Source organism: Gymnoscopelus microlampas (assembly GCF_963454915.1).
Source record: "Gymnoscopelus microlampas genome assembly, chromosome: 23".
Taxonomy (NCBI): domain Eukaryota; kingdom Metazoa; phylum Chordata; class Actinopteri; order Myctophiformes; family Myctophidae; genus Gymnoscopelus; species Gymnoscopelus microlampas.
Genome location: NC_139960.1, coordinates 6,085,947 through 6,111,268, shown reverse-complemented (window position 1 = coordinate 6,111,268; position 25,322 = coordinate 6,085,947). Strand labels below are relative to the sequence as shown.

The following is a 25,322-nucleotide window of genomic DNA, read 5'->3' as shown; positions in this document are numbered from 1 at the left end:
TTAGACTGTCTCCCTGCACTGTTGGTATTGTCTACAACAGTGAGTGAGTGAGTTTAAATGTCTGCCAATTATTCCTCTGGGGTTGGCGAGGCTTCTTTGTCGTGTCTGTCTAAGGCAGTGGCTCTCAAACATTTTCATGTGCCGCACCCCCCCACCCCCATTTGAAAAGATTGTGTGCCAGGAACCCCCATAAGAGAAGATTTGTGTTGTTTAAGATTTTCAAAACACAAAATCGCCTATCCAATTGAAAATGATCACGCTGTTCCCTCCCCTTTTAGTATAATGGCCTATCTCCCTAGCGTGACTTGGGCCAAAATAGGCCATTTCTTTGGCCTAAGTCACATGTTTTTGTGACTTGGGCCAAAAAAATTGTCCAAGTCTGGAGCAAATCAGTAAATCATTTGGCCTAAGTCAGGTTTAATCCTATTTAAACCTATTTAAATCTCTCATGTTACATAACTGACAGACAGTGTTATTTTTATGTTAATAGTCAACATTTGTTATAAATGTTTTGGGTGAAATGATTAAGAAATGTCTTGTTTTGGATCAGTTTTTATTTTTTTCTGAAAAACAAGAATTACATAGGCCATTAGTTTAAGAAGGTGATGATATGGAACCTGGCACCGGGCCAGACTTTGAGAGCCACTGGACTACACTGCTCTTTTCCAATCTTTGTGCTTCTGCATTATGACCCAAAACATTTCCTTGGTTCACTGCACTAGTGTGAACTACACTGACATCAGAGTTGAAAGTGAGTCACGCCGCCGGCTTCATTTGCAACGCTGTAATGCTGGCATGTACGAGTCCTAGCTTTTTGGCATAACATTATTTAAGTACATGAACCCTAGTGTACACTGTATACTTGGGAGACAAGTCGGCAAAAATAGCAGACCGAAAAAGGTCACAAGGCGTCGCACTGCAACGCGTTGTGACCTTGTATAGATCGGCTATTCTCGGTGAAGAGATTTGGTGTACAGCAGGGGCCTTCAACAGGGGTCCCGGACCCCTAGGGTGTCCTCAGAGTTACTGCAGGGGGTCCACCAAATCCTTGTGTGATGGGGAACATTAGCCCAAAAATAGCAGATCTTACAAGCTCACAACGCCTCGCTCTGCGAGGCGTTGTGAGCTTGTAAGATCTGCTATTTTCGGCTTGTAGATCTGCTATTTTCGGAGAGTTGGTGTAGAGGGAAAAAAAGAGCAGACAAAGTACAGAGCCAACGGTCAAGATGACTAAATATTGAGGGTTTAAAAGGTTAACTATCTGAAAATACACGTTAACATGAATCCAATGATCTATGAAATCTATGAAGAAGTTTAATCTGCAACACAGTTTTGGTACAATATGCAGTGGGGGGTCCCTGCTTCATCTGTCTCTCAGCTAGGGGGTCCTTGGGCCGAAAAACGTTGAAGACCCCTGGTGTAGAGAGAGAGAAAAAAGGAAGGGACCAAATACAGAGCCCTGGGGGACCCCGTTCAACTATATAGGGTTTAAGTGGATAACTAAGCCGTAGATCCTTGTCTAATACTGAAGATAATTCTTGAACAAATGCATTGATTTGATCTAGATATAATTCAAATAACGTTATTTCATGTCATCAAAGGTCTCAAGGTGACACCCTGTCACGACCACAGTTTGTTTATTCTTAGCACTTTGGTTTGCTGGAAACACATACGTTTCTAATGCATTGCCTTTTATGAAAGGCCTTTGATTTAGCACACATCCCGAAGGTTTTGGAATTCTTCCCAGGCAAAAGAAAAATAATTAAAACAGGATCTGACAATTTGGCACACACGGCTTACATAGATATCCTTCGGTATGCACTCTCCTCTACCTCCCAAGCTGTTTTTGACACACAAAAGCGCATTGGGGAGTCAGCATATAAGTCAGCGTTATTATCTCCACACGCCCGTTTTCCAGCTGAACAATGCAAAATTGTACAATAGTAAAATGGGACTCAACCGATCCTTTGTTCAAACAGAAAACGTTATGCTGTAGCCGTGGCCGTGCCCTTGCATTCCGCTATGCATTTTCATTCACAGACTTGGATAATAGCCAAACTTGCACAAAGACTAAAATGTGAGAGAAACTTTGTTTTTATGCTGAAGGGATCACCCTTGATAGAGCAAAACGTGATTTAATGGAGTTGGAGTTCCACTGGAAAAATGAGAAAGCTCTTCAGTTTTTAGTAATTAGTAAGTCATTAGGTCACTCTCTTCATCATGAGTGTGTATTTTCACTGTTGTGCCAGAAATTTAGAATAATGACAAATGTGAGAAGTGCACAATATTAAAAGTTTTTTTGTGTGCAAATTAATTAACAATTCAGCCATTATGTTTGAACGTACAATGCAGCCAAACAAAAGCAGTATTGTCTCATTGCTGTTTTTCAAATACTGAGGGTCTTAGTTGACCCATACAAACAAATTTGTTATACTTCAGAAGTTGCAGTCTGAGTAGGAACTTTATGGAGGAGTCGAGACTGTTCAGGGCTGTGGAAAGGTGACAGTGCTCTTAAACACTGGAGATGTGTTTGAAATCATTAACGTTAACAATGGTGAATAACCAAACACTCAGTCTGTCACAGTACACCAACAGCTAGCTGTACCAAAACAAAATCTGTCAGTTGTTAGCTTCCTGTCTCTGCCTGTTCTCTCATTAAGTGCGTTTCCAGGCTGATGCAGAAAAATAGGAGCTGTTCAGTGGATTAACAGCACAGCAATGGCAGATACAACAGTGCCTCGACCATTGTTGTTGGGCCGCAACTATCTATTTTTTAAATTAGCGATTATTCTATAGATACATTTTTCGATCAATCAAATGATCGAGAAGCAGGGTTTTACTTTTTGCTCTTTTTTTATATAGGCTATATCGTTGCTGTCGGGCAAAAAATCTCTTATCTCCATATTTTAACTTTTTGTGTTTTTTCATAAATGAATGCCCTACTTGATCATAATACAGCGTCACACAAAAGCATCAAAAGTAACAGATATACAAGCTCGTAGATCTGCTACTTTTGAATTTGAATCCTGAAAATGCAGTGGTCACTATACCTCTCTCCCTCTCTCTCTCTCTCTCTCTCTCTCTCTCTCTCTGAATGTATACAGTTCAGCTGGTACCCAGAGTACTCAAACTATACTCAAATTATTTTGGGTGGGTCCCCAGATGATTAGCTTAATGTGAAACAATTGTTTGCTCACTCAACAGTAAACAAATCAACATACAGTATAAGCTTATACAGAGAATCGCACATTTCTAAAGTTACAATTGAATTACTTTTAAGACCTTTTTAATACCAAATCGTCAAATAATACCTAAGAAATAGGCAAACATTGTGAAAATAGCCAATCTCGCCTTGCAGTGCGAGGCGTTGTGAGCTTGTAGTTTCGGCAATTTTCACAATATTTATCTGTGGAACCGAGTTAAACTAAACGTAATGCCAACAATTCCAAGTGCTTGTCAGGGTGAGGGGTCCCCAGTTCAAATACGATTATTTTGGGGGGTCGTGGCCTCAAGAACTTGGGAACCCTTGCAGTACAGCACGTGAAGATGAATACTGGATAATCACATTAGTCAAACAAACTACATCAAAAACATGAATGACCTAGCCTGATTATCAGCCTGAAGCTGCGTGGAGCTTCAGTCTGCAATTGGCTGCAGTGTCGGCGATTGCAAGGGGGAGGGGATTCAAATTTCCCTAAACCAATCACAAGAGATCCACGCATCCGCCTACATATGACGTCATCGCACAGCTGGTTTTAGCAGATATTCGCTGATTGGTTTGTCGTTAGACCCCACCCCCACCTACGAGTCTCATTGGACGGTACTGGAGGGTATCGAAGATATCCTAGGCTCACATTTCAACACCAGAACAAGCGGCAGTGCACTCAGAGAGTGGGCGGGGTCTATGGTTTGGAACCAGGCTATGAATCACCAGCAAAAAGAAACAGCAAAAAAAAAAAGAAGTGTTGATGTGCAGAAGAACACAAAAGCCACTCGGGCTCCGCAAAAATACATTTGGCTGACATTCATGTCAACCTCTTGTAAGCCCAAAGTCATGTCCATACAAATGTCAGTGTATCTTTTGATCAGCAGTGAGGGAGGGATATGTTCTTGGCTCCGCTGTGCCTGTCTGCGTGGTGCAATAGACAGACTGCCAAGTCTCCATTTGGAAGAAAGAATAAAAATGTCACCTCACCACCAAAGTGATGTAGAGTCTCTTTTGATATTAAGCCACGTTTAACTGTCAGTCCAAACTCTGGCCTTCAAACGGGGCGGCAACAGTCAGATTCTCATTTTCTTTGCGATTATTCTACCGATTAATCGAATTATCGAGAAGCAAGTTTTTTTTAGCCATTTTTCTTTTTACAACAAATTGACGCCACAAAATTCTAACATATTTTTTATAATCAACTAAATCGATCCTTTGTATAATTTGTTGTACAACAGTGTTGCAAAAAATTAAAAAAGAAAATAGCTGATCTACAAGCTCACAACTTGTAGCGATGCGGCACATTGTGAGCTTGTAGATCAGCTATTTTCTCTCTTTTAATGTTTTGGACATTTATCCCCCCCCCCCAATAAATCAGTTATTTTTAAAATTAAAATCAATTATCGATACACCCCTACTATCAAATACCAAACACTTAGTTCATGTTCACGAGCACAAGAAAAACACAAATGCACCGTTTGCAACTAAAATGTCTACTGTACGGTAAATGATGAATTATTGTTTAATAACTGGAAGGTTAATGCTTGAATTGATAAATGACCATGCTGGCTTTATTTTCTAAAATGTTTCAAAAATAATGCATCTTTAATTTAGGTTATGTGCCTCATTAATCCTTTTTAATTATGCTACTGTTCAGAGCAGTAAATACTTGAGCAGAAATAATGAATAACCTCCAAATCCTGCAGTTTGCAAGATTGTTATTGTGTCAAGTGATATTTATCCATTAGGAGAATTCCCCCAGCCCTAGAGAGCAATGGGAAAATATAATGTTACTGTTTCTAATTCCTCAAGTTTGTCCACTAAACACAGTCTGCATGATACAAGTCATTTGCATAATTATAAATGAGAAACTTGGTTTAAGCTGTAAAGACTGTATGTATGTATGCGTGTGTGTGTGTGTGTGTGTGTGTGTGTGTGTGTGTGTGTGTGTGTGTGTGTGTGTGTGTGTGTGTGTGTGTGTGTGTGTGTGTGTGTGCGCGCGTGCGCGTGCATGCGTGCGTATACGTGTGTATGTATGTCTCTGTGTGTGTGTGTGTGTGTGTGTGTGTGTGTGTGTGTGTGTGTGTGTGTGTGTGTGTGTGTGTGTGTGTGTGTGTGTGTGTGTGTGTGTGTGTGTGTGTGTGTGTGTATGTGTGTATGTATGTATGCATGCACGCACGCGTGTGCGTGCGTGTGTGCGTCTCTCTCTCTCTCTCTCTCTCTCTCTCTCTCTCTCTCTCTCTCTCTCTCTCTCTCTCTCTCGCTTGTAGATCAGCTACTGTATTTACGTCAAAGAGATTTGGTGTAGAGGGATATAAGGAGAGGACCAGACTCCTGAGGGTGTATACTCGATCAATTGTTCAATGGATCAAGATTGATCGATCAATCGATCTAAATCGAGCGATCACTATGCACCGGTTACCTCACAATACTGAGTGCCTAGATTATACTCAAATATGAAAGAGACGAAGGACATGCACCTGGGGGGCAGGTGCTCCAATTGAAAAACTTCTCTGTTGCACTTAAGTGCTGCTGCTGTGACGCTTGGAGTTTGCGCTCTTCAGACTGAAGTGAAACCCAGAGAGTACAATCAACATGATCAGAGAATGCATTGCAGCTGCAGACATCGGCAACACTTCAACACAAAACCAATCAGGTCAAGATGGTTACAGACATCAATACGTTTGAAAGATGAAAACTAACACAGGAGGTGGAAACACCAAATGATGTCACTTAATCATGCTCAAATACGGACATGCCTTATGCCACAATAATGACATTATAGCTGACTGACATCAGTCCAATGCTGGGTATCAAAACCTGAACATGCGTCACCAACAACACCATAACCCTGGCAATGTGCTGGGGTTATGCCGGGGGTCCTATTCATTCCTGAGTGTCTTTCTCGGGCATAACCAGTGGTGGAAAAAGTACTCAAATATTTTAATTAAGTAAAAGTATCAATACTGCAATGTAGAAGTACGCTGTTACAAGTAAATGTCCGGAATTCAACATTTTCTTGAGTAAAAGTACAAAAGTATTGGTATCAAAATGTATTTAAATACAAAAGTAAAAGTACTGACATTTTTGAAAATAGCAGATCTACAAGCTCACAACACGTCGCGTGCAACGCAAATGTATACAATAGGGCTGAAATGGTGAATGTATGTTTTATAATATAATAATTTATATCTGCAAAGTAACTAGTAACTAAAGTTTTCAAATAATTGTAGTGGAGTAAAGGTACAATAGTTGCCTCTGAGATGTAGTGGAGTAGAAGTAAAAGTGCAGAAAATTGGAAATACCCCAGTAAAGTAATAGTACCTCAACATTTTACTTAATTATAGTACTTGAGTAAATGTACTTGGTGTCGTCTGACCGAACGGCCTCAAACTTTGGCGTGTGTGTCCCAAACGGCCCGGTGGTGTGTAGTGCCAACCGGCAATTTTATTGGTTCCTTAAGAATCGGTAAAAAAAAAAACACAAATATCTGCACGTCTTGATTCATTCGTATATAAAAAGAAGAAAAATGCCTCTTGATTATTCGATCAATCGGACAAAGCGATCGATAGAATAGACCATTGGTTCTCAAAGTGGGGTCCGGGGACCCCCAGGGGTACTTGAGGGGGTTCCAGGGGGTCCCCAGCTAAATGATGGACAGGGACCAAATGGACCCTTATGAGTCTGTAACTCTGAGAGTGTACAAATGGAACCAAATGGACCCTAACGGGTCCATTTGGTTCCATTTGTACACTCTCAGAGTTAAATTAACATTGATTTTACAATATGAATTGGGGTCCCAGAGACATACATGCCATTAAATGGGGGTCTGTAGCCCTAATGCATGTCAAACTGGGGGTCTTTGAAATTTAAAATGGTTGAAAATCACTGCTAGAGAGCCGTAAAAATCTTCTATTATGGGGGTCCCTGGCTTATCTTTTCAAATGGGGGTCCGCGGGCTAATAAATGTCTATTTGGGGGTCCTTGGCACGAAAAAGTTTGAGAACCACTGGAATAGACAGTTGCAGCCCTCCAGCGGAGTGAGGAAACACATGGGATAAAAGAGAGAGAGAAATGGAGTTTGTGGACGTGGTTGGGTTTATGTTTTACTCTCAACAAACGCCTTAAGGGTGACAGGACATTGAGTGGATCATGATGTACGCTCAGCACTGCCCTGGGCTCTTCATTGATGATATGCACTGATACAGCACAGAGAGCACTATGTTACCCGGCCCCGTCAATCATTTTGTGGACACACTGCTGCTGTTACATCTGTATGCCACACTCTCTCTCATCCTGTCCATATCCAAATCAGCCAACAAAATAGAAATATCAATATGGAATGAGTAAACATTGATTTTCAAGTTATAGGATAGAATACTTTATTAATCTCAGAGGAGATTGTGTATAAGTTGTGAGCTTGTAGATTGGCTATTTTCAAATGGCCAAAATGTATATATAGGGCTGAAGTGGTTAATGTATGTTTTGTAATAATAATCAAAATCTTCAAAGTAACCCGTAACTAAAGTTTTCAAATAATTGCACTGGAGTAAAAGTATAATATTAGCCTCTAAGATGTATTGGTGTAGAAGTAAAAGTACTGAAAATTAAATACCTCAAAATTGTACTTAAGTACAGTACTTGAGTAAATGCACTTGGTGACTTTACACCACTGGTACTATATCTTGCGGTTAGAGTGTCCGCCCTGAGATTTGGGAGGTCAGGGTTTGATTCCCCGACAGGGTCATACCAAAGACTATAAAGATGGAACCCGATGCCTCCCTGCTTGTTACTCAGCATCAAGGCTTGGATTGAGGGTCAGTCATGACAACATGTCTAGGGGGTGTACTTACTACATCATGGCTGGGGGATATAAAGCCACTTCATGCTACAGAAACAGGAGATATAGGCTCCAGCTGCCCTATGGGCTACATGGCTCGGCAAGGCTTACTTAACTTAATCGTATAGTATAGCTCAGTAGGCTACTGTACTAAAACACTAAAAACAGTATTACTTCTGAACAAAGGTAAAGTAGCTATTTTGGACGTTTTATCATTCAAAGACGCACAAAGGTAAAGACAAATTTAAAGATGATTTCAGAGCATTTACTCTTCATTATGCATCCTTGTAACTTATTTTCTTAAGTTTCTTCCAATTTTATTTTTTGATTGCTTGGCATTTAATCATTTCTCTCTAATAAAACATCAATATCGCGTGACCTTTACCAAACTCTAATCAGATGAGCCGGTAGCATAGAAATGTTCAGGGTTACGGATATGTTAGCGCTCAGGGATAACAACAACAAACTTGATCCATTCACTCTGGATTAAAGATTAAAAGAGTGTCACCGCAGTAGTGAGGCGGTGCACTGTCTGAATTAATAACTGCACCAAACGCCTCCGGCTTGGAAATCTCATTTCAAGCATTTATAGCAGGTAGCCTACTAGTATGCTTTATTATATTTCAGATTCATTAAGTTTACAACATAAACCCCGGTGTCCCTATTCTGGGGCAAACATCTTTCGAAAAATAGCCAATCTACAAGCTCACAATGTGTCATGTTACGACCCGTTGTGAGCTTATAGAGCGGCTACTTTCGGTGAGGATATTCGATGTAGAGCAGCGGTGGGCAACTTTGATGATGGAGAGGGCCACTATATTTCCACACTCACTCCAGACGGCCGCATTTGCATATACTGTCTCTCCATCTCTCTATTTCACAAAAAAGTAGCAAAAATAGCAGATCTACAGTTTTGAGCTTGTATATCTGCTATTTTTGCTATTTTAGAATTGGAATCCTGTTTTTTTTGTGCTATTTTTTTATTGGAATCCTGAAAAGTATCATTTTTATTTAATTTCAAATGCATTTAGTTATACTTTTGTTAAGTTTATGAACTTAAATGCAAATAGATTGGATATAGAAAAGGCAAAATCATTTTAATACTAGTCATTAAGCTACTAATATGGACTGAAGTAATTAAAGCGGGTCATGTTTGCATGTTTGGAATTGTAACAGCTGAAATCAATAATATATCAATATTCCGATATTAACCTGCAGGCCACATTAAGTGAAGGTGGGGGTAACATGTGGCCCCCGGGCCGCCAGTTGCCCATGTATGATGTAGAGGGGGAAAAGGAGGGGGACAAGTATAGATCCCTGTGGGACTCCGGTCAACTAAGTGGGCTATATAGAGTTCAAGTGGTTACGTTAAAGGACCATTTCACCCATTTTCAACCTATCTTCATATCTATTAATGCTCATAATAAGATGGCACCATTTCCTTGCTCTCTGTCTCTGTTTTTTAATTAATGCAAGAATAATGGCTTCTATTTCAGCATGCTGACTTTCCTGGAAGATAAAGGCTGTTGTGAGTGAGTAGACAGAAATTGGCCATCTTATAATGAGCATCAGTAAATACCAATTATATGAAGTTAAGGCTCGTTCAGTTCAGTTCTACACCATTGTGAACCAAGACCTTTGTTTACAGTCTGTCAGCCAATATTAATTGTGCTAAACATTAAAATAAATAAATAAATGTGCTTGATCTGATCTGATCTGATGATGTTTCAGCCATCTGGTCTCCTTCAGGAACAGCTTGGGTATGTAATAATAGGCGAACATTTGGCGAAACTCTGAGAACATTCGGCAAAAATAGCAGATCTACAAGCTCACAGACACACGGTGTGAGCTTGTAGATAGGCTATTTTCGTCAAAGAGATTTACTGGAGACGGAAACAATAAGGCAACATGGGACTGCAAAAGTGTAGACACCTGTGACAACTGAAGTATATACAGTAGGGTTTAAGTGGTTAAAAGTTAACCATGAACACTCCCCGCAAAGCCTCCTTAACTTTTGTTTAAAAAAATGTCCTTTGTTTGCAGGTTGCCCCGTTGAAGTTGTTCTTTGTCTGCAGCCTACCATCAATGCATTTCATGACCAATGTTAGGGTTCAGACCATAGACTGTATAAAAAGAATGGACAGCGTTAAGCCCCTAGACTCTACAGACCGTAGATGACGCCGATTGTTCAGCCATTTCAAATCCGCCATCTTTCAATATCGCGTCATATCCTGCAGAATGCCACCAGACCATTATTGGTTGGGTAGCTTGTCAATCAAGAGCCAGGGGCAGGGAATGAATGCTATTGGTTGTGAGGCTTGTCAATCAAATCATCCCGCCCCTCCTAAAGCATAACCTTACTACTACTGTATCGTCATTTTTTAAATATATGGGACCATAGTTTACCAAAACGCATATCATGACAATTGAAAGGAGACTTTAAACTAGCGACTGGAAGCATATAGTATTTATGACAATTTTTATTAAGGTAAGAAAATCTAGTATAAAGTTTGTCAAAAACCCACCCGCTTGCGTTAAGATAAATTCTTTCTGACACCAGCAGGGGTAAAACAGAGAAACTACAGGCCATTCATATGAACTGTCTCTTCCGTATTAGCCGCAATGTAAAACTTTCCAGCAGGGCCCTTGGTTCAGACCAACTGAATAAGAAACACTGGCCGGAAAGATGAGCTTGGCCTAACAGCCTCATTCTGTACCACAACATGCTGCAATGTACGCTAGTTCATTTAACGCTCGACTGGGCCTTGTTTCCCTCTCTTTCATACAGCACACGTGTAATAAAAGACACATCGTCATTGACTTGAATTTTTTGTGTTATCCTTTAAGCTGTAATGTCTTACTGTACCATGTGCTGTTTACATTTCTGACTAATAAAGTACTCAATCAATCAACCATAATCAAAGTTCCCACCTTCCCTAGCAACAGTGGTGGAAGAAGTACTCACATACTTTATTTAAGTGAAAGTAGCAATACCACAATGTAAAAAATACTCTGTTACAAGTAAAAGGCCTGTGTTCAAAATGTTACTTGAGTAAAAGTACAATAGTATTGGAAATTTGGCATCAAAATATACTTAAGGTATCAAAGGTAAAAGTACTAAAATGTTTGAAAATAGCAGATCTACAAGCTCACAACGCATCGTGACGCGTTGTGAGCTTGTAGATCGTGGTTAACGTATGTTTTACAAAGTAACTAGTAACTAAAGTTTTCAAATAACTTTAGTGGAGTGAACGTACAATATGTGTCTCTGAGATGTAGTGGAGTAGAAATAAAAGCATTGAAAAGGGGAAATACTCCAAAGTACATTACTTGAGTAAATGTATGTTGAGTAATGTTACTTCACACCACTGCGTACTACCTGCACATAAGGGTCTCGCTATGACAAGGAAATCACATTACATTGGCCAGTGGAACTGCTTGTGGCATTCACTTTGTTTTGCAAATATTTTGTCAGTTAAAAAAAAGAAACGATGGTGTGTGACGGCCCACACTGGCCTCTATAAATGGCCAAACATTTCTGGCAATTGCCAGAGCAGACAGATGGCCATTCCAGGCCTGGCCTTGGGTAGACTAAAGCTAAAACTAGACTACTAATGTCCAGCTGACATCAAATCTGTTTTTGTCTTCCAGCGTATCTTCCTAAAAACTGCACTTGGGTTCTATTCTTAAACACTTGGAAGAGGCGCTTTGAAACAGGAGATGCAAATACAGTTCAAACCCAATCCGTTCAGATTCATCTATAAAATACTGAAGGTAATGCCCGGAAAAGTGATAATGATTTAAAAAAACAAACGTCCAGGTCTCAGGTCAGAATATCGTTAAAGACCTGGAACTGTGTCATTTTTAGATTTGAGCTAAAAAGCATTATTTTACACTTTGGCTATTCAAAAATAGCAGATCTACAAGCTCATAGCGCGGCACCGAGTGCCGCGCTATGAGCTTGTAGATCTGCTATTTTTGAAAAATCGTGAAAATGTGTGCAAATCTTTGAATATATATTTTTTTAAAGCAAACATTTTTAACTCAAATCTTTGCTTCTGGGGGGTCCCTGGAACAACATATTTTGATGGGGGTCCACGGTCAAATACATATAATTCTGGGGGTCCTTGACATGAAAAAGATTGAGCACCACTGATATAGAAACATACGTTTTTCAGAATACTGTTGAGATTTAGGAGACATGTAGAATCGGCTTCAGGTCTCAATGGGTTAAATGTAGGATCATTCTGTTTCAAAATGCTTTAAGTTATTGACTTCAGACATTTTTAATGAGCAGGTATATGAGTATTTACCACTTTGTTTTCAGCTGAACCGAAGTGGAGTAGAACCTCCATATTGTTGCTGTTAGAAACCTCATATCTCCATATTTCATTTTTTATGTAAAAATATGTATATTTTTTTGTAATGCCCTCCTACTCATCATACTACACTCTCACACAAAAGTAGCAAAAATAGCCGACCCATGAGCTTGTATATCTGTTATTTTTGCTCTGAAAAGTAACAGTTTTGAACATATGAGGTTTCCACCAAACAGCAATGATATTAATTTACAAATACATATAGCACATGCTGCACAGTGAAATCCTCATGTGTTAATTTACTATATAAGTCTGAGAGTGTGAAAATGGCCCCAAATGGACCAATACTGTGTATTACGCAAAGTTAGCATTTACACATTGTTGAGTGTTTTTGATCTCTGCGTTCAAGGACTTTGCTTAAAGGACAACTTTGTTTTTTTACAACCAAGGTTTATGTTTTAGCTTGTAATTAAAGTAAATAAAAGATGAGTGTTAATTTTTTTTTATGTAGTGCTTTCTATAGTTTTAGCAATTTTCGCCATCTTTTTTACAGTGGGCGGGGGCATTCTGTCCGGTGGCTAAATATGTCTATTTTTACACAATAACCCGGCGTTTTCTTTGTTATTATTTATAGTAGCTCTTCTAGCCCCTAATAACTCACATCCGACCATCAAAGACCACGGGACCTTTTTTATTGTGTAAAAAAGACATATTTAGCCACCGGACAGAATGCCCCCGCCCACTGTAAAAAATATCGTGAAAATTGCTAAAACTATAGAAAGCAGTAAATGAAAAAAAAATAACACTCACCTTTTATTTACTTTAATTACAAGCTAAAATATAAACCTTGGTTGTAAAAAAACAAAGTTGTCCTTTAACTCTATCATCAACTGGCCTTTTAAAGTGTACACACCAAACATCATAATGATTCAAGAGGGGTACAACTTGACATTTGATGCTGATAGCGATGAGACGGTGGAGGATTCGAGGGGCTCATGGGTTCACAGAGACCCTCAAACATACAGATTTACTGTTTACCACTTGAACCCTAAGCATCCTTATATTCGGCATAGACATGGCAGATCTATGAGCTCCCCACCGCGTCGCATCGGCTGTATGTGCAGAGAAGACATTTAGTGTAGAGATTGGAAATTCACAAAAACATTACATAGTTGTCGTTCACGGATTTGAATTAAGTATATATGGTTTAACCCATTGATACCTGGAACGCATCTGTGTCACTTTAGATGTCTTTGGCTATTCAAAAATAGCAGATATACAAGCTCATAGCGCGGCACCGAGTGCCGCGCTACGAGCTTGTAGATCTGCTATTTTTGAAAAATCGTGACATTTTTTTTTTTTTAATTTTTTTCCCAAAAAATGTTAGGATTTAGAAAATGTTTAGAAGCGGCCTCAGGTCTTAATGGGTTAAGCGGTTAGGTATTGGGGGGTCTACTGCAATATTCCAATATTCTGAGTAACTCCCCTGCAGACATATTAAATAATAATAACGACGATGATAATCACGGTAATTGTGTTGTAATAATAAGCAGGTCGTTATTATTTGTTACTGAGGTCTATTTTTCTTTCCTCGCTTGGTAGTATCGCGATATTTGGTTGTCAGACGGACAGTCTCGCGATACTTTGGCAGGTTCATAAACTTACTGTGTGCTCTTTAGAGGCTTCTATAAAATGATACAGTGTAGGCTACACATCGAAAAGCAACACAGCAGAAAAAACAATGTGTGATATGTCTTTTTTCTTCCTGGTCAGTATATTGAGAACATTATATTGTATAACAGTATATTATAACAGTATATTGAGTATATTTTACAAAAGTCTCAATCATTCAGAGATACTGATTATTTATAAGCTGGTTGACCATAAAGTCAATATACTAAAATAATACAGTATTTCTTGTCCACAAGCCTGTCAGAACATCTCATAACCCACTACTGGTTGAGATATATATATATATATATTTATTATCACAAATAACACAGTCTTTTGACTGTGTTATTTGTGATAATGAATATAATGTATTCTTCATCACACAGCCCTTTCAAGGACTGCTCGACAGAGTTGAAGGGTTTTCAAAGCATCTTTGTGGCAGACCAAAAATGAATGCATAATTGTAGGATCACAAATCAGTCAAAACGATTCAATTTACAAAGTAAATATTGGCTACAATATTATTCAAAGCTGAAAAACACATTTTCAATGGTGCTAAAATGCATACCATTAGAATAATTGGAATGTGAGGGACAGAGGAGTGACCTCTGAATAATCATATTTTCTTATCTTATTAAGCATACATCCACATCGTTGACCTAATGTACCGGAGTAGTCCATGCTTTTAAATGACTAAGAACAGAGATTCCCAACCTGCGGGCCGGGGGCTCACTCGTGGGCCGTGGGGATATTGCAAGTGGACCCCCAAATATTTGGCAAAACACTATGATTTTATTGATACAATATTAAAACCTTTATATTTTCTTTTATTAAAAAAGTGAGTGTGACTGCTTTTGAGATCTCCAAGTGGGCCCTGATACAGTAAAGGCTGGGAAAGGGAACCAGTTATCAGTGGTCTAAAGTAACCAAGTACATTTACTCAAGTACTGTACTTAAGTAAAATTTTGAGGTATTTTTTTACTTTACTGGAGTATTTCAAATATTCAGTTCTTTTACTACTCCACTACATCTCAGAGGCAAATATTGTACTTTTACTCCACGACAATTCTGTGAAAACTTTAGTTACTAGTTACTTTGTAGATTTTGATTATTATTACAAAATATTACATCACCTAGTATATACATTTCGGCCATTTGAAAATAGCCGATCTACAAGCTCACAACAAGCTTGTAGATCACTATAAGATCACAACGAGCTTATAGATCACAAGCTTGTAGATCTGCTATTTTCTAAAGATTTTTATACATTATATACATTTGAAACCTGTGAAATGGGACATTCTGCATAATGGGTACCTTTACTTTTGGTACTTTAAGTATATTGTGATGCCAATACTTTTGTACTTTTATTCAAGTAAATTTTGAATTCTTTATTTACATTGCAGTATTGATACTTTTACAGTGGTGGAAAAAGTACTCACATTGTTTTTACTTTAGTAAAAGTATCAATATTGCAATATAGAAATACTCTGTTACAAGTAAAAGTCAGGAATTCAAAATGTACTTGAGTAAAAGTACAAAAGTATTGGCAAACAAATTTACTTATACCAAAGGTAAAAGTACTCTTTATGCAGAATGTCCCATTTCAAGTTTTCAAATGTGTAAAAATCTTTTGAAAATAGCAGATCTACAAGCTCATTGTGAGCTTGTAGATCTTCTATTTTCAAATGGCCAAAACGTATAAATAGCTGAAGTGGGCAATGTATGTTTTGTAATAATATTCACAATCTACAAAGTAACTAGTAACTAAAGCTTTCAAATAAATGTAGTGGAGTAAAAGTAAGCTTACAATATTTGGATCTGAGATGTAGTGGTAGAAGTAAAAGTATTGGAAATTGAAAATACTCAAGTAAAGTACAATTACCTCAAATTTGTACTTAAATGTAACAGCACTTGATTATATGTACTCAGTTACTTTCCACCACTGCATTTGCATACTCTCAGAGTTCAACTAATTAACCCCATGCTGTACTATACTAGAATTATAGAGTGGCCGATAACAACAAGCCAAAAGCAAAGCTGATGTTATTACATTATTCCTCTTTGTTCACAAACGCCACCTCTTAGCCTCATCCTAGACCTGTGTGTGTGTGTGTGTGTGTGTGTGTGTGTGTGTGTGTGTGTGTGTGTGTGTGTGTGTGTGTGTGTGTGTGTGTGTGTGTGTGTGTGTGTGTGTGTGTGTGTGTGGGCGGTGATGATGATGATGAGGGAAACGATGCAAAGTCAAATCACAACTATTTGCAGTAGTATATATCTGCTCTTTTCTTGGGGAGGGGGGGAGGAGTGTGATGCCTTAACCCTATGGCGGAGCTTAGCTCCAAAGCATCTTGCAATCGAAAGCGACGGCTGGTCGTTTTCGGTAGGAGAGTAGGGGTTCACGAGTTTCACCGCTCAGCCGTGAAATGAAAAGTAGCAGCTGATGTAGCAAGCAGCAACACAGGCTTCGACCTGTGCTGTTCTCTGCTGTGCTCTGCTGTGCTGTGCTGTGCTGTGCTGTGCTGTGCTGTGCTGTGCTGTGCTGTGCTGTGCTGTGCCGGGTGTGGGGGATGGGTCCTCCTATCTATGATGCTGCTGCTGGGACAACATAACACAAATCCGCTTTAGGATTTAGGTCTAACAAAAACCCCATTCCTTGTTTTTATTTCTCGTTGTGCTGGCGGTGCAGTTACGTAACTTTAAAGTTTTGACGTAGGCCTGTTTTTTTTTTTTTTAACGAGACATTAAAGTATAACCCAAGCATTAGAAAAATAAATACTCTTGCTCCTGAATCGTCTTTTTTTGTTGTTTTGTTTTAGCGTCTTGAAATGGTGGCCGAGCCAAAGGATCCCTGGGGATTTAAATGTTGCATTAATATGCCCAATGGAGAATATGGCTCAAGGCAGTGAACCTCGCCTATATACATGAATAAATGACTTCCTTTTTAGTTGCTATTTAAGTCGGTGTACTCGTTATAAACAGCCCTGGCTGAGGCGAATAGTTGAGCTGAGTGTCGCTGTCCATGGTACTGCTTTATCATGATCTGCTCTAACTCCACTGTTTGCCTGGTCCCATGCCTGCTTTAATACAGTGGGTTTTAACCCTTTTCATAGCAAGGTCTATTATTTATTCGGCGTTTGAGCCACGGACCACCGTTTGATGAGGTTTAGACTCTCAGACCCAAAACTTTGAATATTTTGTCCACAATTCCATGCTGTATTGATGTTGGTAGCTACCATATAGGAGAGATAACAACGTTGATCAAATAACAATTCTTTAATTAAGTCATGCAGAAGTTTAACAATAATTTAACTCTTGAGACTGAGAGCATACAATGAAACCAAATGGACCCGTAAGGGTCCACCTGGAACCCCCTCAAGGACCACTGGTGGTCCCCGGACCACAGGTTGAGAACCACTAGGCTAGTATACTCCGCCGTGACCGAAGCTTTGCAGGTCGGCTCTCGTCTCGCTCGGCAAGCGACGCCGAGTTGCCTACATCGAAATGAACATGATTTCACCCTGCTGCACTTCTTTGGAATGCGTGCTGTTGTCGTCAGCTAAGAAGAAGACAAGTTCACCTCGTTGTCGCTGTCGGCAAGCGACACCATGGTGCGAACACAATGGGCTTTGAATTGAGCTTATAATGTTTTCAGCTGTAGATGTTCCTTTAAAGTTAACCTCGATGCAATGCCATATTATAATGCCTTTTGTTTTGTATATAGGGGCTGTGTTGTAAGTTATTCAACTCTTTAGTAAGGTTTCTACACCGAGTTGAAATAAATAAATACAAATATGTACATACACACACATACATATGCCATGTCTGTTTCACATCAACTCTCAACTCACATATCATGTTGCGAGTGTTGCCCAGCCCTCGGTCCGACGCGCTGATTGGTCCCCCAACATGGGGTTCTGTAAGGCATAAGCAGCGTTCACAACTCCTGATTGGTCCTCTCCCCTCGGCCTCTTCTGATTGGTCCCCTCGTCATGGGGTCTGTGGGCATAAGCAGCGTTCACAACTCCCGATTGGCGCTCTCGCGCAGCCTCTCCTGCGCAAACACATCAGAGATCTCCAATCGTCGCCTGACTTGTGTTGCCTTGAAGGAGGGAGGGAGGAGGGGAGGGAGACGAATCCATGTGCAGGAGAGAAGGAGGGGAGGGGGGGGGGGGGTGTCAGAATAGAAATGATGAAAAGAAAAAAGAAAATGGGCTGCTATGTTTTTTTGTGAGCAAATCGACACATTTGCCCTTAGAGTCTCCGTTGATTTGCCCCCCCCCCACACACCAAACCTCTTTGCCGAAAATAGCAGATCTACAAGCTCACAATGCCATGGCTGCAAGGCTTGTGAGCTTGTGTAGATCTGCTATTTTCGGCTAACGTTCCTCAGAATAGAGATGCTAGGGTTCAAGTGGTTAATGTAAACAATAAAAAATCCTATCACAAAGATGTGGCGGTCCTCCTGGAGTAACTCTCTGAGGACCCCCCAGGGCTCCCAGACCCCCTGTTGAAGACCCCTGGCATAGTATAAAGTTAAACTAGTAAAACTGCAACCCCAAACTCCAGCACAGATCATGTAATAGACCAACAAACGTGTATTATCTCTCTATTATAGACTAGTATAATAGGCTAAGGCTACTACGTACTTATTCTAAAGTGGATCATTCAAGTTAGTTCCATACAGAACTTATTGTCTGGTTTAGTTTGTACACATGCAGCACTACTGCCTAGTATGGCTTTATTTAAACTTCCCTGGAAATACAAATATTTTTGGATTGAATGACACCCCAGTTTAGCCTTTATTTGAAGGTGAATAGGGTCTATGCACAGCAGCCATATTGGAAAGAAATTGGGCCTCTTCTTACTTCCCTCACAGGTGTTACCAATGATAGCCTACTAATGAAGGCTCTGTTCCATTCTGGTCAGGGTGCTGATATTGTGCATGTTGGCTCACGCTAGAAACACTCCATTTTGGTTCCCAAATGGCCCCTTATGGTGGGTGTGTAACTCTGAGAGTGTACAAATGTTACGGGTCCATTTGGTTCCATTTGTACACTCTCAGAGTTATGGAGGTCCTTGAAAATAAGACAACCACTATACCACACTAAATGGAACAGAGCCCTAATTAGTATCATTGGTAACGCCTGTGAAGAAAGTAAGGAGGGGGCCCAATTCATTCCCAATATGGCTGCTGTGCATAGAGCCTATTCAAATTTGATCTCGCATATTGGGCAACCATAACATAGAGGTCGGATGTGAGTGAGCATGCACAGTATGAGGTGTTTGGAAACTTTATAAAACATCAATTAAGTATATAGGCCTATTCATTAAGCAACCTCACAATAGCCATAAACACAGAATAATTGCAACGACAAATACTTGTTTTCATAATAACCTAAATGTATTCTCTCTGTTTCATACATGGGCCCATATTCCAAGCCCACCAAACGGTGTAAACATATATGAGTCTTGATACTTTAAACACTGAGAGTGCTGTCAAACAAGTCTGTGAAGCCTATATATTTTATACAAAATATAATGGGGGTCCCTGCTTTATGTCTCTCTCTCTCAGCTGTAGGGTCCTTCCTTGGCCCTGATAAACGTTGAAGACCCCTGCTTTAATAACCGTTCGAGGTATAAAAATAGTTATTCATGCAATGTTGTGGTGGTGGGCCACTCTGGATGTGTTTTCTTTTCTGTCAGGAGTGCGCATGACTGAGCCGTATGGTGGTGACTGAAGAGGGGGGGGGGAGACAGACGACGGGAGGATGGAGGAGAGTTTCTGTGTTCTTTCACTCCTCTCTCCATCCGGGAACTTTAGAATAAGCATTGACAGCCGAAGCGCAACTTTTTCCTCCAGGCAAAGTGAAATCAAGCCGCGGCACTCGGACAAAATATAGTCCCCCCTTTTTATTCAACTAAAAATTACCGAAAGCCCCGGAGTTCGGCGGTCCGGTCGGGATCTATCGATATTTGGACATTTTTGGAGCGGATATGTCCGATCGCTGAGGTCTTTCCGCCGTGTTTGGAGCACTTTCCCCCCCCACTGGCGTAAAGTGGGTGATGAGTCCTACCCCTAGTAAAAGAAGCGAGGAACTTGCTTTGCAGCCCCGAGTAGTTCTTTCTTTCACAATTGTTATTGTCGCTTCTTCAAAAAACCTTTAATTCACTCAAACTTCGCCTCGATCGCATCGAAAGTGGGAGAAAAGTGCTTTTGGAGTCGGAACATGGAACTACAGGGCCTGCACGAGGCGTTGAAAGTAGAAATCCAATGTCATCAGGTAAAGCGAAACATCGTGTTATTTATTTCTTCATAGCCTTTATCATTGCTGTTCGTATGAGGCAAGTGGAGTGAGAAATTATGAAAACACAAATCTGACGGCGGGGGTCGAAACGCCGATGATGTTTATAAATAAGTATGCGACGTGCCAACGTCTCGCTTAATGTGACTGCATAACGTCCACTTTGTGGAGTGCGATCGGGGACACTTTTTGGAGTACTTTTGGCTATTGTCGGTGGCTCTTTTAGAAATTGTGGAGTGATAATGCAGTCAGTGCTGCTGCTGTGTGGCGAGCAGGACGCGACCTGAATATTTATGAGCTAAGAAGAAAACTGACTCGTTGCTTTTGCTGCTTTGTTCCTCCCTTACATACTAAACTTGAGACACTTTTTCTGTTGAGCGATTCCCCCCATTTCGTCCCCTTTCTTCGTTTTTAAGAAACTAGTTGCACCGATGAAGCAAGACCCACAGGTAATACACTGTCTATTAACATGGAAACATGCTCACGATTATAGGGACAGTTCATTAATAGGAGGGGGGGGGGGGGGGGGTGGACTCTCTACGACAAAACTTTATCTGTATATAAATCTCTTCTTGGCTTAAAACGTCACTCTTAAAGCGGCGTGTTGTCCAGCTTTTTTGTCCTCGTCGTGACTTTTACTGTATACCGACAAGATCCCCCCGACATGGTCGCCCCTGAAGTTTTATATGTCTGTCGACATGTTATATGATCTTAGTGCTCTTTATTTACCATTCACACACTGCACAATGTTTGGTTCGATTGTAGGACGGCGAGCTTATATAGGAAACAACAACGAAAGACAATCTAGAATAAGCAAAACACAAGTAAAGATCAACCCCCCCCTGCCTGCATCTTGTTCGTCTCTTACAGGCTATAAGTGTTAATTTGATATTTCTTATTGTAGACTGTCCACACAGACCGTTTGACTGTCTCTACAACAATGCGATTGATTCAAAAGTAGGCTATTTAAACGCCACACAATGCCTTTCCACGCGAGAGCATCCACACAACACACCGGGCTCGACTGTGATTATTGTCTCGAGAACTAAAGTTGTGCAACGTGAAAATGTTGGACATTTTTTTAGCGTCCATTTTGAGTAGGTCGACATGTTTCTGGAGAGTAGGGCTAATAATAAAGGAGAAGCTTGAAGTATCCGGTCCCTGACTTTTTTATTTTTTTGGAAGAGACGAGGCATTAAAGTTTGGATCGAGTACAGAACGCGATGGCAGCGAAATCGAGTGTTAAACGTCGTTTGTAACCTTAAACATCCCGTTTTTTTGTTACTTTATAGTTTAGTCTTGTGGTATTATTTCTTCTCGCTGGTCACATGACGGCGAGGATTGCATTTGATTCGCCCACGATTATGCTTTCACTTTTCTTTTTTTTTCTCTTTTTGGTACAATCTTATAGCAGTAACGGCGACCGATATTAACTTAATAAGTGCTTTAAACTCGGCATGTGTGGGTTTTTAAACTGTCATTCGGAAGGCATCGGGTAGTTTAAAGAGCTGAGACGCCCAGAGAGCATAGAGAGAGAGAGAGAGGAGCTGTCTTTCAGCACCACAGTACCCTGGACAGCTGCCATGCGAGGCTTTTAAAGTCACAACGCTGCATTTGTGAACTTAAATACAATATTTTAACAATAACAAACTTGTCTCCCCAAAAAATCACATAAAAACCCGGGGGGGAGTGGTGTCACAAAGTAGATATGTTGTCATTTAGTTGTTAGATTTTTTTTTATCAATCGCTCTTGTGATTCGCCTGAGTTGAATCGATCCCGTGTTTCCTGTGGAATGCAGTTTTCAGCACTTGGAACAGCGCCTTGATTTGTTGCAGCTCGCAATTATAGAAACTTGCTCTAAATGCACAAGAGAGACGCCGATATCGACGTTTTTTTAGTAGCCTTTTAATACAGTTCGTTTCGTTTTAGATGCCCCCCCCCCCCCCCCCGCCAGCTGTAACGGTTTGTTTGTTGTTGTGTTTTCGTGCAAAAGCGCTGTTTCAGTTTGGTAGTGGAAGCTTCCATTTTGAGAGAGAGAAGGGGTGGTTTTCTTTCCCAACATGGAGAAAAAGTCTGCAGAGTTTCTGTGCTGGGGGGATGGGCCCCATTCATGCCTAACATTACCATTTTGATTGCTTTGATGCCGTTTTTGGTGGAGGAGGGGGAGGGGTGCTGGAGAAAAGAGAGAGAGAGAGAGAGAGAATGCCCCAGTCAGCACTGACTGCACACCGGGGTGTTTAATCACTGTGTGTAAAAAAAAAAAATCATTCTCTTTTATTTTATGAGCAAAATGTGACCTCTGCTCAAGTATTAACTGGATGATGCAAGTTTCTGAAGCATGCCTATTCTAACTCTGTTGGGTTATTGTCGGTGCACTTTGTCACTCCAAAGCATAGACCTAGGTTGGAGTTGGACTGTCTTATATCTTTGTACTATCTTTGTTTAAAAAATAAATAAAAGAACATCTGTTTTGGCTGAACACAAAGCCTGAATCATCAGCCTTTATCTGTGATGCTAAGATAACTTTGCTGTTGCTCTGAACTTAATGTTGCACTTAGATGGCTGTGAGTACTTTATGCACTGGAAACAAATGCACTGATTAAGATGTAGTCATTAACAGCCATTGTGTTTCTTTTTTTGTTCTGTTCGGCTGGTTTGAGTGAGCACAAAAGGTCATTCCATGGTCACTGTTTGAAGCACTCTGAGTTTATGTGACCACAGCACTGTGAAATCGCTCAGGGTTTTTACACAGTGTGGACGAACAGGAATACATTAACATACAAAGCAGAAACAGTCTTTCATTACTTAAACATGTAGCACAAGTCATTGCATTAGTTTGTCTGCAGCAAATGCGAGAACATTATCACACACACACACACACACACACACACACACACACACACACACACACACACACACACACAAACATACATACACTGTATTTTAGACACTGTCTTGAAAAGCTAAACAAAGTGGAGGGGTACAGTAGTTGTTTGATGAATGTTTAGACTTATACACATGCCGCCCGCACACACACGCACGCACGCACGCACGCACGCACGCACACACACACACACACACACACACACACACACACACACACACACACACACACACACACACACACACACACACACACACACACACACACACACACACACACACACACACACACACACACACAGACTACATAACTCAACACAAAATGGAGGCCTGCTTGGTTTATCATCACTGTCAGTGTGACTCTGTTATGTTATGTACAGCATTATATGTTTCCGTGTCGACCCTCTGCACTTGTTTATACTCTTGATCAAAAGAGATCAGGTGTGCCGAGATCAAACGATGTTATTCCAGACTAACAGATCCACTGATTCCATTTCATTTTGCTTCACTTGCTCCGTGTTGCATCATGGAACCCATCTTTCTTTTTTTTTTTTTTACTGACAGGTGGAAAGAACACTATTTCAATGCTTTAACCCATTGAGACCTGAAGCCGATTCTACATGTCTCCTAAATCTCAACAGTTTTCTGAAAAACGAATGTTTCTATATCAGTGGTTCTCAAACCTTTTCATGTCAAGGACCCCCAAAATGATATGTATTTGGCCGCGGACCCTCATCAAAATATTTTGTTCCAGGGACCCCAGAGGCAACGATTTGAGTAAAAAAAATTCACTTTAAAAATAAATATATTCAAAGATTTGCACACATTTTCACGATTTTTCAAAAATAGCAGATCTACAAGCTCATAGCGCGGCACTCGGTGCCGCGCTATGAGCTTGTATATCTGCTATTTTTGAATAGCCCAAAGTGTAAAATAATGCTTTTTAGCTCAAATCTAAAAATGACACAGTTCCAGGTCTTAATGGGTTAAAAAAAAGAAAATCTCTTTTCTTATTCGTTCATTCTCCCCCCCCCCCAACACTGTTCTGCTCCATTTGTTGTCTGGCAGAGGCCTTTTCAAAGAATATCACCACAGAACCTCACAGTTCTTTATCCTGCAGGCTGCTTGGGTTCTTTACAATGGATGGCCCTACCTGACTCCAGCAGCAGTCAGGTCTTTTTCAAAGTCGCTTTCTGTAACCGGGGATACTTATTTGGGCTCTTTTATACTTTCTATGTGCGAACGTCTTCCTTCACCATTAAAGTCCATTCCTCCAGTTCCTCTGAACATCTGCAGTAGGACTACTGCTTGTATCGCTTATTCGTGTCATCGCTGTCGGGCAGAAACCTTGTATCTCCACGTTTCAACTTCTCATGTTTTTTCCACAAATTAACGCCCTAGTTCACAGTGGTGTAAAGTAACTAAGTACATTTACTCAACTGCTGTACTTAAGTACAATTTGGAGGTATTTTTTACTTTATTGGAGTATTTCCAATTTCACTTCTACTTCTACTCCACTACATCTAAGAGGCAAATATTGTACTTTTACTCCACTACAATTATTTTGAAAACTTTAGTTACTAGTTACTTTGCAGATATAAATTATTACATTATAAAACATACATTAACCACTTTAGCTCTATTTTATACCTAGGCTATTTGAAAATAGCCGATCTACACGCTCACAACGCGTCGCATCGCGGCGCGTTGTGAGCGTGTAGATCGGCTATTTTCAAACATTTTAGTACTTTTACTTTTGGTACTTTAAGTATATTTTGATACCAATACTTTAGTACTTTTACTCAAGTTACATTCTGAACACAGGCCTTTTACTTGTAACAGAGTACTTTTATATTGTGGTATTGCTACTTTTACTCAAGTAAAATATCCGAGTACTTTGTCCCACCACTGCTAGTTCGTCATACATACTACAGTGTCACACACAAGTAGCAAAGACATAGCTGATCTATACAAGCTCACAACGCATCACATCGCAACATGTTGTGAGCTTGTAGATCGGCTATTTTGCTTTACCGTGAAAGTAAAAAGTAATAGTTTTTGGACATACAAGGTTTCCACGGCGACAGAGACAATCTGT

The 25,322-nt window shown here is 40.2% G+C and overlaps 2 protein-coding genes across 2 annotated transcripts in view; both read left to right on the top strand.

Annotated features, from left to right (window-relative positions):
* kiaa0930 overlaps positions 1–25,322 on the top strand; it is a 504,210-nt gene that overhangs the window by 213,782 nt on the left and 265,106 nt on the right. The window lies entirely within an intron of this gene.
* The window catches only part of phf21b (PHD finger protein 21B), a gene marked incomplete at both ends in the record, with an annotated part of 163,756 nt that continues 158,699 nt past the window's right edge, over positions 20,266–25,322 (top strand). The window contains 1 exon segment of the mRNA XM_084050150.1: positions 20,266–20,319. Within this exon segment, the coding sequence (XP_083906276.1) occupies positions 20,266–20,319 (54 nt within the window).